The sequence below is a fragment of the Bicyclus anynana genome, chromosome 23, assembly GCF_947172395.1.
Source record: "Bicyclus anynana chromosome 23, ilBicAnyn1.1, whole genome shotgun sequence".
Lineage (NCBI taxonomy): Eukaryota > Metazoa > Arthropoda > Insecta > Lepidoptera > Nymphalidae > Bicyclus > Bicyclus anynana.
This window is the reverse complement of record NC_069105.1, coordinates 3,179,981-3,193,207: the sequence shown is the minus strand read 5'-3', so window position 1 is coordinate 3,193,207 and position 13,227 is coordinate 3,179,981. Positions and strand designations below refer to the sequence as shown.

At 36.5% G+C, this 13,227-nt stretch overlaps 1 protein-coding gene across 2 annotated transcripts; it reads right to left on the bottom strand.

The window, feature by feature from the left end:
- Positions 1 to 8,477: 8,477 nt before the first annotated feature.
- LOC112053972 (uncharacterized) lies at positions 8,478 to 12,450 on the bottom strand. Of its 2 annotated transcripts, none has more exons than XM_052888771.1 (4): positions 12,407 to 12,450; positions 10,689 to 10,846; positions 9,759 to 9,884; positions 8,478 to 8,620 (listed from the first exon to the last, which is right to left on the bottom strand). In XM_052888771.1, the coding sequence occupies exons 2-4, from the start codon at positions 10,788 to 10,790 to the stop codon at positions 8,531 to 8,533; spliced, it is 318 nt and encodes a 105-aa protein (XP_052744731.1). In that variant the 5' UTR covers positions 10,791 to 10,846; positions 12,407 to 12,450; the 3' UTR covers positions 8,478 to 8,530. The 2 variants fall into 2 exon arrangements, with proteins under 2 accessions (XP_052744731.1, XP_052744730.1); XM_052888770.1 differs by having other exon boundaries at positions 12,317 to 12,438.
- Between the last annotated feature and the right edge of the window lie 777 nt (positions 12,451 to 13,227).

Here is a 13,227-nt window from a genome sequence, read left to right as displayed (position 1 = left end):
ACGTAGTGTGGAGGTAATACCTAGATGGCATCACCGAAATAAATATGTTTAAGAATACGACCAATCCTTCAAGATCATTGACGTAGTATCAGCCTTAATTAAATCAACCAATCAAAAAACACGCATTTTTATTTATCACTTCCCATTTTACTACAATTTACAAAGTATTTTATTTGTTTATATAAAAAAAGTTTATTTACAATCACAAAACTAAGTGGAAACACAAAGTTAGCAAATTTAATTAAATTGCTGCAGGCGGGCAGCCCTATGACATGTTTACGTACCGCGCGGCTGTAGGTATTTATTTCAAAAATACGGCCGAGTTATTATACTGCTTGTAATATCTTTACTGTGGTATAGGTATATGAGCTACGAACAGTGACGCGATGACGAGAAGCCTTTGAATGGAGTCTTGACACATATGAAGAGTGCAGAAAATTAGTCTTTTACGCATCATTTTGCACGGTTTTTATGCAGAAAATGTAGCTTTTTTATACTAATAGTAGATACACTGAATGTATCAACATTAACCTATTTTTAAAAGCACTCTGCAGGACTATTTATTTTTTTTATAAGAGGGAAATTAGAGGTTCGATCCACCGCGCCAAAAGTGATAGTGTGAAGGTGACAATTAACTCACTAAGGATCCCTACTAGATGGTAATAATTATGACCCGCTTTCAAGTGCACATCGATACCAAAGATCGCTTCCCTACTCCGGGCGGTTATTTTTCGAAAAAAAAAACCTTTATTTTTTCGTAAGATATTAAGTTTCTAATAAAGATACGTGTCAGCTAATGGCTAATGAATAGACCAACGCGGCACGGTCTCATAATATAGATAGAAAGATAGATAGAGTTTTATTGACACAACAAAACAGCATGAAAGAAAATAAAGAAAAAAGTAAATTGCGCAAAAGCGGTCTTATCGCTAAATACGATCTCTTGAAGGCTACTGTGTGTTTTTTTTTTTTAATTTTGCTCATTGTCATAATAAAACAACTATCGTTTTAGCGATCGCTCAGTTAATAATGCTGTAGTTTTGAAACGAAGGTCCTAGGTTCGATCCCCAGCCATAGGAAACTTTAGAATATTTTCAAAATTAGCTCAATTTTGACCCGCTAATTAAAATTATTAGAGTATAAAAATCTTTCTATGTTATATTTAAATCCACGGTAATAAACAAAATGTTGCGCAAAATACAAATAAAATACGTAGGTATTATTTTATAATTTGTTTCAATAATTTTAAATTAAATGAAATACAAAACGCGAATCACAAAAGAATTTCGCTGTGTACGAGTAATTGGTTCTGTGGGAAGTTTATACCATACGATACGATCACAGTAAAATGTCGTCATCGCTTTGGGTTGCTTGTTTAGTGATTTGTTAAAAAAAATCAAACAACTTTACTAACATTTAATCATGGGAGCCTCACAAAAAAATAACACCATAACATCGTATTATGTGAAACATGATGATCGTTTTGAAGGCAAATTCTTATGATGATTTTTCGCTTTTTAGTGTAACAAATTCAAATGTTTTTATTATTTTAAAAGGTTTAATATTTACACTTTTTGTGAAATGACAATAGTGTAAATATGGATTCCCGGTTATTCTGGCTAAAACTCGAAGACGGCTCGATCAATTTGAATAATTATTTTATATTTGTAACAAATAAGAATCTTATATAATGTATCCTAAAGATATAAAGAATATATTTTTTTCATGTTTCTATATAAAAGGCGATTTATTAGGTATAAATGCCTATGGTAAGACAAAATCTGTCGGTTTATGTAGTGACATCAAGCGCTGTATGCAGGAGTCTCAAAATAGTTTTATTTGGAATTCCTTAAAAGAGGAGGTTCAGCATGATACATATATTTGTTCATATGACGATGATGATCTAGTGATAAATAAAAATAGTCGTATCCCTTATTCCGTTTGTGTAAGTTCCGTAGGCTTCTTAATGGGCTCTCATGCGGTGGATTTAGGCGAGCGCAGAAGCATCGCCTGATAGGGCACGAAGGCAGAAACGGAAGAAGAGATGGACGGAACTACTCTCCCAGGGCGTCTCCTTTGAGACTCGGATCTCGGCTTAGAGGGTTTTTGTGCTTGTTTTGATCTGAGTGTATCAGTCCGGATCAGTCCGGATCAGCCCCTGAGATCCTGCGTTAAAAACCCACGTCCTTATGACGTCAAATATCGTCGCCCGTGTCGTTGTCTGTAATACTAAAAGTCCAAAGACGTACATCAGTTTGATTCGGCGCGCGGTTGTAGCCCGCGCCGCGAAATCCTGCATTGCGTGTTCACGGGCAATAATAAATGAAAAATAGCATTATAAAGCACTCCTTTATTGCTGCTGCGGTTTTTTTTTGTAAATAAAAACACCGTTTGTACAAACAAAATGTGTACATCTTTTATTTTGTTTATTATTTCATAAAAATAACACTTTTAACCCTCGGCGCGGCGTGGTGAAAAGTAATAAATACCCAGTCTTTTAGATACAGATTTTTAATTTGATATTTTCTATGTCAATTGGTTTGTTAGACACTCTAGCTTGATTATATTATTAGGAAGTATGTAAGGGGTTAAGAGGTTTATATACCGCCTTGTTAATGCCAAGGATACCCGTTCGTGCAAATTATAGGTAATATGAATTAGTGTTGTAGTGCAAAAATTGATATCTCTCTGTCCAGATTTACGGCATAATTTAAAATTAAATTGCCTCAATATCACATGTTGTTAATTAATGAGGCAGCTTAGGATGTGGATCTTTATCTCATAACTAGCGGACACCCGCGGCTTCGTCCGCGTAGAATTCAGTTTTTCACAAATCCCTCGGTAACCATGGATTTTCCGGGATGAAAAGCAGCCTATGAGTTAATCCAGGGTAAATAAAATCTTTTTCCATTTCAAATTTCAGCCAAATCGCTTCAATAGCCGCAGCGTAAAAGAGGAACAAACATACTTACACACTTACACACAAACTTTCGCCTTTATAATATTAGTGTGATAAAGATTCATAAAAAATAATTTCTCTGTATATAATAAAACAGCAAAAAAGCTCTAGGTGGGATTAATTTTAAACAGGTTTTAATGTTTATTTGTTGTGCTAACTGAAACACAAATCAAAGTGTAAATTATTTTCTATGGCCTAAGTGAGCAGCGCGACTTACGGCCTACGTAAGCGCTATTACTAATTTAGTATTTTGGCACTATTGGAATTAAATTTTAGTTACATATACATAAGATTTTTTAGTTACTTGTACGTAAGTAATTGTTGTGTAAATTGTTATTACCTATTTTAGAAGATTAGCTAATGTAGAGTACAAAATACCACACAACTTTGTTTTAAAACTATCGTATATTTTTATGATAACAGTATATGAATTGGGGTCAGTATATGAGTTGGGGTCCCAAAATGCTGGAATGCAACCTCGCACTAGAAAGCGAAGTGTTGGTCGACACCCACCAGGTGGACTGACGACATCAAGCGAGTCGCAGGGATCCGCTGGATGCAGGTGGCAGTATCGTGATGTTTGGAAGTCCCTACAAAAGGCCTATGTCCTGCAGTGGACGTCCATCGGCTGATATGATGATATGAAATCATTTCTTACGTTATTGGCATATATATCAATGAATTTCATATTTTGTAACTGAATTTCTGTGTTAAGTGTACACTCATGTACATACAGTGAGCAATGGTAATGAGGGTTACTGTTGTATAATTCGCGCGGATCGACTTAATTAGAGTACGAAGTGGTTAAGGCATTGTTTTATAAATCAATTGAAATTGTTAATTATTAATTATTATGCCATTTTAATTATCATCGTTGAAGTGTAGTCCTGGCATATGAGGGGGAAATGTTTGTGCAATTTATGATATTGAATAAATTTTTATTGTTGATAATTATTTTATATTTTAATTTTACTTCCAAAAGTATGTAATTTATAAGGATGTTATTTTTAAGTTATTGAAATAATAATGTCTAATTTTTATATTACCTACTAAACACTAAGTTATCGGTGAAGGAAAACATAGTGAGGAAACCTGCATACCAGAGAATTATCTTAATTCTCTGCGTGTGTGAAGTCTGTCCGCATTGGGCCAGCGTGGTGGACTATTGGCTTCATCCCTCTCATTGAGAGGAGACTCGAGCTCAGCAGTGAGCCGAATATGGGTTGATGACGACGAAATTTTTTGCTTGCTTCACACATTTAATTTTTAATGTCTTTGCATAAAAATGCATTCCACTAAGTCGAGGGTTAAGTGGAAGATGTTTTTAAAAATAATATTTTTGAGCAATATTTTTCTTAAATAACAATTTTCAGGGTCAGCCTGAAAGGTACCAAAAAGAAAAGGGATAATACGAAGACAAACTTATTACGAATGCCAAACTTGCGTTGGTTAATTATTACGAAATCTTATTCCCATTCGTAAATATGTCCTTAAGTAGGCATCTCTTGAACCTGGAATTTTGAGCTGTATATGAAAATTATCTTTAATTATTAAGCAATCCCAATTTTTCTCTTTTCCCATAAAACAAACGAATAGACCAGGAGTTGTAACTACATTAGTCCTACAAGTGGGAATCGAACCTTAGACCTCTTTCATATTCGCTAGATCATCAATATATTGAGATGATGTTATTTTGCCTAAAACATAAACAAACAGCTTATCAATATGTCGGTTTATTAATAATGTATGTCACATGGTGAACGCATGATAAATTACTGAACACGCTTTGATGCTACTCTTTGCTTTTAGTATATTAAAACACGTGTGACACCTTAATAAACCTCCAGTCTTGGAGTATGTTTCCATTGTAGTTGACCGATAAATATACCGGTTAAAAAAAACCGTAAGGATCTATTAACAACTTCCATTATTATTCAGCTGCAGATCACAAGGTAAGCTTCAATTTCAAGAAAAAAATAAATTAAAATGGTGTTCAAAATTTAAAAATTAATCACCAGACAAAACAATAATATTATTTTCTTCGTTAAACCCACATAACAACCTCAAATTGTAAGTTATTTCGACCAGTCTCGTGTTAAAAGCTTACAATAACATAACTCAAATCTCTAAAGTCTCAAAGGACTCTATATTTATGAGTCCAATATTATTGATTAATCGAACATATTCGTGAATAATCGAATCACAAAATTAAAATTAGGTACCTAACAGGTTTTTTAACAGCTCAGTCAGCCGTTGTTCGATTAAAGTCTTAACACATTATCAGTTGCAAATTGAAACAGGAAAGTAGGTAACTCCGTGACTAGTTGCCTGATTAACTGCAGATGCATTCGAACTATTTATAGGTATTAAGTCTTTTACAGCAATTATCTGGGTCCGACATGCCGTGTCGGATGTTACAACGCGAACAAGCTCTGACCCCTGTCACACCTGACTTATAACTGTCACGTGTCCAATTTGCATTAATATAACATTCTTTGTGAATAAAATTTGCATGTAATCTTGTAAGGCTGAGACAATTTTTGAGCTACGACCGCGTAAACCAACCTTAGTTCTACTTTACTACTGCGTACTTTTTTCATAAATAATCTATGGTAAAAACGTAGTCTGGTTTTTCGTAGTATAAGGAGTTCACATCAAAAGCGGTTGTCTACAAAACACAATTATTGAATGAAAGTCTGTCAGGTCTAACAATTCCCACTAAGAATGTTACCAATAAACCCTGAGTGGCAGAGAATGACCTTGAGTGGAGTCACGCACTTGTGAACGATGTGTGTAGGGTTTAAGGATAAGGATCCTTTGACTGTTAACAAACACTCCCCTTTTCCACTCAAGTCACTCTCTCCGCCTATTCCAAGTAACCCATAAAGAATTACACAGCAAGAGATGAGGACGGCTCGAACGCCACGAGCACACTGAAGCCGTCCGTAGCGTAAGTCGTTGCAACGCGGCGATAACAGGTTATACCTTTTATATCCTCAGAAAGACTGAACAGTTGGTATGTGCGGTGGATTTACTAGACGGAGGTTCTGGGTTCGATTTCCGGCTGGGCTTGAGGTTTTCTCAATTGGTCCAGGTGTGGCTGGTGAGAGGCTTCGGCCGTGGCTAGTTACCACCCTACCGGCTCTAAAGTTAAACGTCCACCGCCGGCTAGATAAGTTAGTTTAGCTTAGCTCGCATAGTTGAGCCAGTTTTTCATACATGTCCACCTCAAACTATGCCAGCTAAGTTACGTGAAATGCCCTAGCTAAGTGGAACTAACTTAGTTGTGCGGCTGATCCGTAACTAACTGAGCTAAACTAAGCGCCTCTCACCCCCTTACCTTACCCCTCTGACGCCTATGCGTGAATGCGTGAAATGCGTGAAAGGTGATACTGCGGGCACAGCTACTTTTAACTAGTTTCTAGTTCTAGCTAGCTCTGACGGTTTCTACGCGGCATCGTATTGGAAAGCTTAATCGTTTGGCGGTACGTCTTTGTTCTGGTGGTAACTAGCCACGGCCGAAGCCTTCCAGATCAGACCTGAGCCAATTTAGAAAATATTTAGTCCTAAACTGATTTATGATAGGAATCGATCCTAGGCTCTTTCGGTTATGAACTTAAAATATTAAATTAAATGATTAAATAGCCGTGATAGTCCTGTGGATATGAACTCTGCCTCCGATTCTAGAGGGTGTGGGTTCGAATCCAGTCCGGGGCATGCACCGACAATTTTTTAAGTAGTGCGCATTTTTAAGAAATTAAAAATCACGTCCTTCAAACGTTGAAGGAAAAACATCGTTAGGAAACCTGTATGCCTTTCTTTTCTTTCTTTTTCTGTGAATCCGCAGTTCTGCAATCCACATTGGGCCAGCGCGGTGGACTATTAGCCTAACCCCTCAAACGGTGAAGGATAAACATCATGAGGAAACCTGCGTATCATAGAATTTTCTTATTTCTCTGCGTGTGTGAAGTCTGCCAATCCGAAAATCTCTCTCATTCTAAGAGGAGATTCGAGCTTAGCAGTAAGCCGTAAGGGTTGATAATGATGATGATGATGAACTAAAATTAATTTCATCTCATAACAAACGGGAAATAAACACATTTCACTCGGTTTCATAAAAATCTGAATGCAAAAGTTTCTTTCGTCGAACTGAACGCTGTTAAAAAAATTCCTCGCCAAAGTTTTCTTTTTATTAATGATGTAAAGTTTTGTGCGAGACGCCATCAATCAAGTTATGCTCCAAACTGTATTGGTACCGATAATTTTCTGGTCTCAAAGTTTGACGGTTATGTAATTGCTAAAAAATGTTCCGCTATCTTCAGAGGAAAGCTATGCATATGGATGTACATCGTTAACCACATTCGGCTCAATGTTAAGTACAAGTCTCCTCATAGAATGAAAGGGGTTAGGCTAGTTCACCACGCTGGCCCAATGTGGATTGCAGAATTAGGGATTTACATACGAAAAGAATTAAGATGATCTCACGATGGTTTTCCTTCAACGTTTAAAGCGTGGTATTTTATTTCTTTAAATGCACATAACTGAAAAGTTGGAGGTGCATGCCTGGACCGGATTCAAATCTACGCCCTTCGAATCAAAATTAGAGAGCTTATCAACTGGACCAGTAGCCCATTTGCTAAACTTTAACTTTTGGCTAGCATTAATGCGTTTAAAGTTAAAAAATTTACTAAACTCCCTATCTATTGTCTTGAAAAGTGAACCAAAGAGTATGTCTGGATTATTATTTTCAAATGCAAGATTTGGAAGCACCTGTTTATTACTGTAGAATTTCATAATCTCCTTGACATTAACAAACTTACGTGAGATCCGAAAAATGCGTCAATATTTTCCATACCTTTTACCTATACCTTGTACCTATTATTTATTCGTTATCTTATCTTCTACTCCATTTTTTTACATTCTTCTCAATCACCCATTTCGTTTGGCCTTCCTCTCCTATTATATCCTTCCACATAAAATCTTAAAACTCTTCTGCTAATATCACTGTCATCATCATTTAATAATGATTTGTTTGTATTATATTATGTACTTGACGTCTTCCCGTTCCCGTAGAAATACGGAAATAATGTTATAATTCTTCTCCTTCCCTTCTCGATATATGAGCTATCTAACACTGAAAGAATTTTACAAATCGGACCTGTAGTTCCTGAGATCAGCGCGTTCAACCAAACAAACAAACTCTTCAGCTTTATAATATTAGTATAGAGAATTTCGCATGATAAAAATTTTATGAATAATTAAACCTATATCTATATTTTTTTCAATTCATTTAACTTCAAACTTAGTACATTCACACAAGTCCAGTATCAGTCAACAAGTTGGGAATGAAAAGTTGGCGCACGGTGACAAATAAAAAACTTGTCTGGGTCCGTTAAAATGAAAAATTATTCATTTCATAGCCGTTATTTCCAAGCGCGGAATAATATTTGACTTTATCTAGCCTCTCTAAGATCCCCAGGTGGACCTTAAAATGGAGTTTATGTTTGGAAATATCTCACGAAAATAAAACCAAATATTTGCTGGGGAAAATTTTTATTGCTGCTTCAAATTTCAACTCTTGAAATGCAGTTCGGGCGCGTATTTAAAGATGCAAATCGTTATTTCGTTCCCCAGTTGACAGGGCGACCCGCCGCGGTTTATCTGAAAAGATATTTCAATTAAGTTGAGAAAAAAAAGATAGATATTGCCAAGGTAATTGGTACTCAACTCCATGCTGCATTTAACTTTATTTTTCTAAGATTGCTTTTGAGATTTTATTTGAGGTTCATAAATGTGTTTTAAGATTCGTTTGAGATTTATTTGAAGTCCATAAATGTGTTTTCAAATTCTTGATAAAAGCTTTTCATCACTAATATGAATAGCTTAGTTTAGAAATTAGTTTTGAATAACCCAATACTTGAAAAACGAGCGAATGGGATTTTTAGAACAGTTAATTAGCAGTAGTTAAGAGCCGTGATAGCCCAGTATATGACCTCTGCCTCCGATTCCGGAGGGTGTGGGTTCGAATCCGGCCCGGGCATGCACCTCCAACTTTTCAATTGTGTGCATTTTAAGAAATTCAGTATCACGTGTCTCAAACGGTGAAGGAAAACATCGTGAGGAAACCTGCATACCAGAGAATTTTCTTAATTCTCTGCGTGTGTGCAGTCTGCCAATCCACATTGGGCCAGCGTGGTGGACTATTGGCCTAACCCCTCTCATTCTGAGAGGAAACTCGAGCTCAGCAGTGAGCCGAATAGGGTATATAATGATGAATTAGCAATTCCTATTGCTAATTCATCAAATAATAATGATTTTTTACAGTCTATGATAGTTAATCATTATCAGTACAGGATTTCTTCACTTCAGGGTCAGGTCTGATTCCTTCCTTTCCTTCCTAAGAAGGGAGGGAGGAGACTTAGAAGTTAGGTTAAATTAGGCTTAACGTGGTCTGAGGCACGAGGTAAGCAAGGCAAGCAAGGCAATCAAGGCAAGCAAGGGGAAGGTTAGCAAATTCTTGGAACAAAGAAAAGCTCAAACGAAGTCAAAACCTCATAATATGAAGCAACACATTCTAATCACTGGGCAAAAACGGTATTCAGGTATTATCTTGTAAAATCTTTACAAGATAATACTCTCTAATCTGGCTTTCCCCGCAGTTTCACCGGGGTAGTTCTCGTACCCGTGAGAATATGGGTATAAAATATAGGTGAAAAATTTTGAAAATCGGTTCAGTAGTTTTAGCGTGAAAGCATAAGAAACAATAGTCGCTTTTTACTATTAATAAGAAAAAGTTTACCTCCTTGTCACAGTTTTCCGCAACCATTTTCATGTGGTCAAGCCGCTTTCTATTGCGGAAAACCAGAGGACTGATGATAGTCATAAAGCCGAGCTTGGAAAAGTTATTGTTTTCCACGATGCCAATCTGAGAAAAATCACATTATCCATCTAATATTGTGTAAAATTGCTCATTACGAAATCTCGAAAACTGCTTTACATAGAAATATGAAATTAGCCAAGAAGTTAGTAGATGTCCGTTAGAATACGATTTTACGACAGGGCCGGATTCAGGAGATCTACGGGTGGAAAAAGAAGCGTGCGATCGGTAGTCATTACCAAGACATCTAAATAGTGGTAGTTGCAAAAAGAAACACTATCACAATCCAATATCTATTAAAGCAGAGCGTATGGTATCTCCTGACGGAGGCTGTGGCAAACATACTTAAATAACACACATATAACTACTTATCCCCAAAATAAGCATATTATTTGTAATGAGTAATATACCTAGCTGATTTTATCATATTTATTTGTACACTACATAAAAGGTGAATTCTGTACAAGACATATATTTCCAAAATAACTATCAGCGGATGATTAGTGATCGATACTGATGGCAAAAATGTAATCAGTAAAATTTTTGTCTGTATGTCTGTCTGTATGTTCGTTATAGAAACAAAAACTACTCGACGGATTTTAACGAAACTTGGTACAATTATTTGTCATACTCATGGACAGGATATAGTATATTTTCACCACGCTACGATCATAGGAGCAGAGCAGTGAAGGGAAATGTTGGGAAAACGGGAGAAGTTACTCCATTTTTATAGCAATACTGCTGTAAGGGCTGGATTAAAGAGGTCTAAGGGCATCCACTAGTACTTATATAAAGTCTAAATAATTAAAAGCTCTTTTTGTTCTGTGCTTATTATAATATTGAAGCAGTTACTTTCTCTAACAAACACGAGACAATGGAAGCAGACTTCTCGGGGAATGGTGGGTCTTTGCGCAAAAACTCCAGATCCGCCTCCGTCGCGTTGACGTGCTCCATACACGAGCGCGCTGTCACTTTGAGAGTCTTGTGAACGACTGCGACTATTGGGTTATCTGTAACAATACAAACAATATCATATAAAAATCCGTTTATTTAAAGTATTATTTGACGGCCTTCGTGGCGCAGTGCGGTGTATTTACAAGACGAAGGTCCTGGGTTCGATCCCCGGCTGGGCCAATTGAGGTTTTCTTAATTGGTCCAGGTCTGGCTGGCCGGTTACCACCCTACCGGCAAAGACGTACCGCTAAGCGATTTAGCGTTCAGGTACAGTGTCGTGTAGAAACCGTAAGGGGTGTGGATTTTCATCCTTCTTCTAATAAGTTAGCCCGATTTCATTTAAGATTGCATCATCACTTACCATCAGGTGAGATTGTAGTCAGGAGCTAACTTGTAAAAAGTAAAAAAAAAGGAAAGGCAGGTCGATGGCAAAAACATAATCAAAATTCGTTTATTATAAGTAGGCAGGTAGATATTGGATAGAAGCAGGCGTTACTTTGCGGAAGTTCATCATGATGATAATGATTTATTTATTTTGCTATCATCCGCGAAAAGTCGACGAACCCATGCGACAAGGAGATGTTGACTCTACAACGTGCAAGTTGTAGAGTCAACATCTCCTGAAGATGCTCCGGTTTCGGGGTGAAACGTACGTAGAGAGTATTTTGTCGGACCTGGGTGACGTTTTCGCATGGGTTCGTCGACTTTTCGCGGATGATAGCAAAATAAATAAATCATTATATAGGCAGGTAGAAGCAAGAATCATAATCCAAATTCGTTTACTTCAAGTAGGTTTATAAGCAAAACTCTACGAGCGGTTCGGAAGGAAGATGAGGTCACCGATATCTGACGTCACCCGGACGTGGGTTTTTTAACTTATGATCTCAGGGGCGCCTAATGCACTCAGGCCAAAACACCCTTCCCAAAGGGCCCTCTAAGCCAAGGTCCAAGTCTCAGAAGAGACGCCCTTAAATCTTGGTTCAGCCCATCTCTTCTGCTTCTGCCTACGGCCAAATCAGACGATGCTTCTGCGCTCACTCAAAACGCCAGATGACACCACGTGGCGATTAGGAAGCTTACGACGCTTACACGATCAGAAGAAAAAAAAACAATAAACCCAACAGTTGCTACTTGTAACACTACTTTAAAAAAGCGAATTTACGATTATGAATAATTTTATTTTATTTACCATTATTTTCATCCTCCTATAATAATGTTTAATAGCGCTAAAACCAGGACTTCTCTTTCGTTTAAGGGAAATTATTGCTACCATGCTACTCCATAATTAGAGCTAAGGATAATAATCTTGGACTCTACAACGATCATTAATAATCGATATTATATCTAAGAGTTACTAACATTTTTTCAGAAAAATATAGTATTTTTCAGATTTAGCTATAGAAAATAAAGTACGCTTACATGATATACAAATCAAATCAAATCATTATTTATCTACCTCTCTCTCTATTTAGAATGTGGTACATATTTTTTTTTTCTAAATAATATAAAGATTTTGTTTTCCTTACGATTTTATTATTTCTGTATAGAAGAGAGAAAAAGATGGTATAAAAATGAAATATGAACAATACAAATCCACGAAACTCGAAAATGCTAACTTGTTTAAACTTGTCCGTGTGAGAACACCGCTCGCTTGTTCCGATGCAATCGGCTGAATAATTCAGAACAAGTAAAGAATAAATTTAAATCGACGGTACATTTCGGACGTCTGTATTCGGATCGAGTTTTGAGAACCTTACTATATTCTCTAAGAGTGCAACCTTACTTTAACGATAACACAACGATAAAATTAAGGCCATAATTTGGACTTAATAGGAATTTTTATAATAGCTATCAGAATCAGCAGATAGATAGATTAGGTGTGATGGAAAAACATTGCCTGGGAGAGAGCAACATTTCGCAAAACATGCAAGGAGTATTTCTAACTATGAACCACCCTATCGCCGTCAACTCGAGATATCGACATTGAGCTCTGTGACTTTTTTCACCGGAATACTTAAAAAATATAATTTACAACGGAAGAGAGATATAGCACAGCTAGTACTTCCCCGGACAATGTCTATCACAAAGAACTACTGCTAAATTCACTTAAACTTAGCGAAGCCGAGAATACTCGTTAGTTATTTATTTTCTACACCAAAGCATCGCTTTTGCTTAATAACTATCCTGCTACCTATCCTACTAAAATATAAGGTACATCTTTGGTTCATCCGTCCTACTGTCGTACCTATGCCCAATACAATCTTTATACTGGAGGAATCAACGTTAGTTAATAGTTGGTTTATAACACAAGACAAAAAATTCTCTTCAGTGACTCTAAAAAATACAGTGAAGACTCGATCAACTTGTCTTTGTTGTCATAAAAATCATCCAAGGTATTCTGTATATAATGTTTATTTTTAATAATAATAAGTTGAAA

Bases quoted from the DNA above. Each gene is read 5' to 3' on its own strand.
- LOC112053972 (XM_052888771.1), bottom strand. From the start codon at position 10,790: ATGGAGCACGTCAACGCGACGGAGGCGGATCTGGAGTTTTTGCGCAAA. The intron at 9,885-10,688 runs GTAACTGCTTCA...GATTTTTCTCAG, and splicing joins TCTCGTGTTTGTTAGAGAAA to ATTGGCATCGTGGAAAACAA. The intron at 8,621-9,758 runs GTAAACTTTTTC...ATATCTTTTCAG, and splicing joins CGGAAAACTGTGACAAGGAG to ATAAACCGCGGCGGGTCGCC.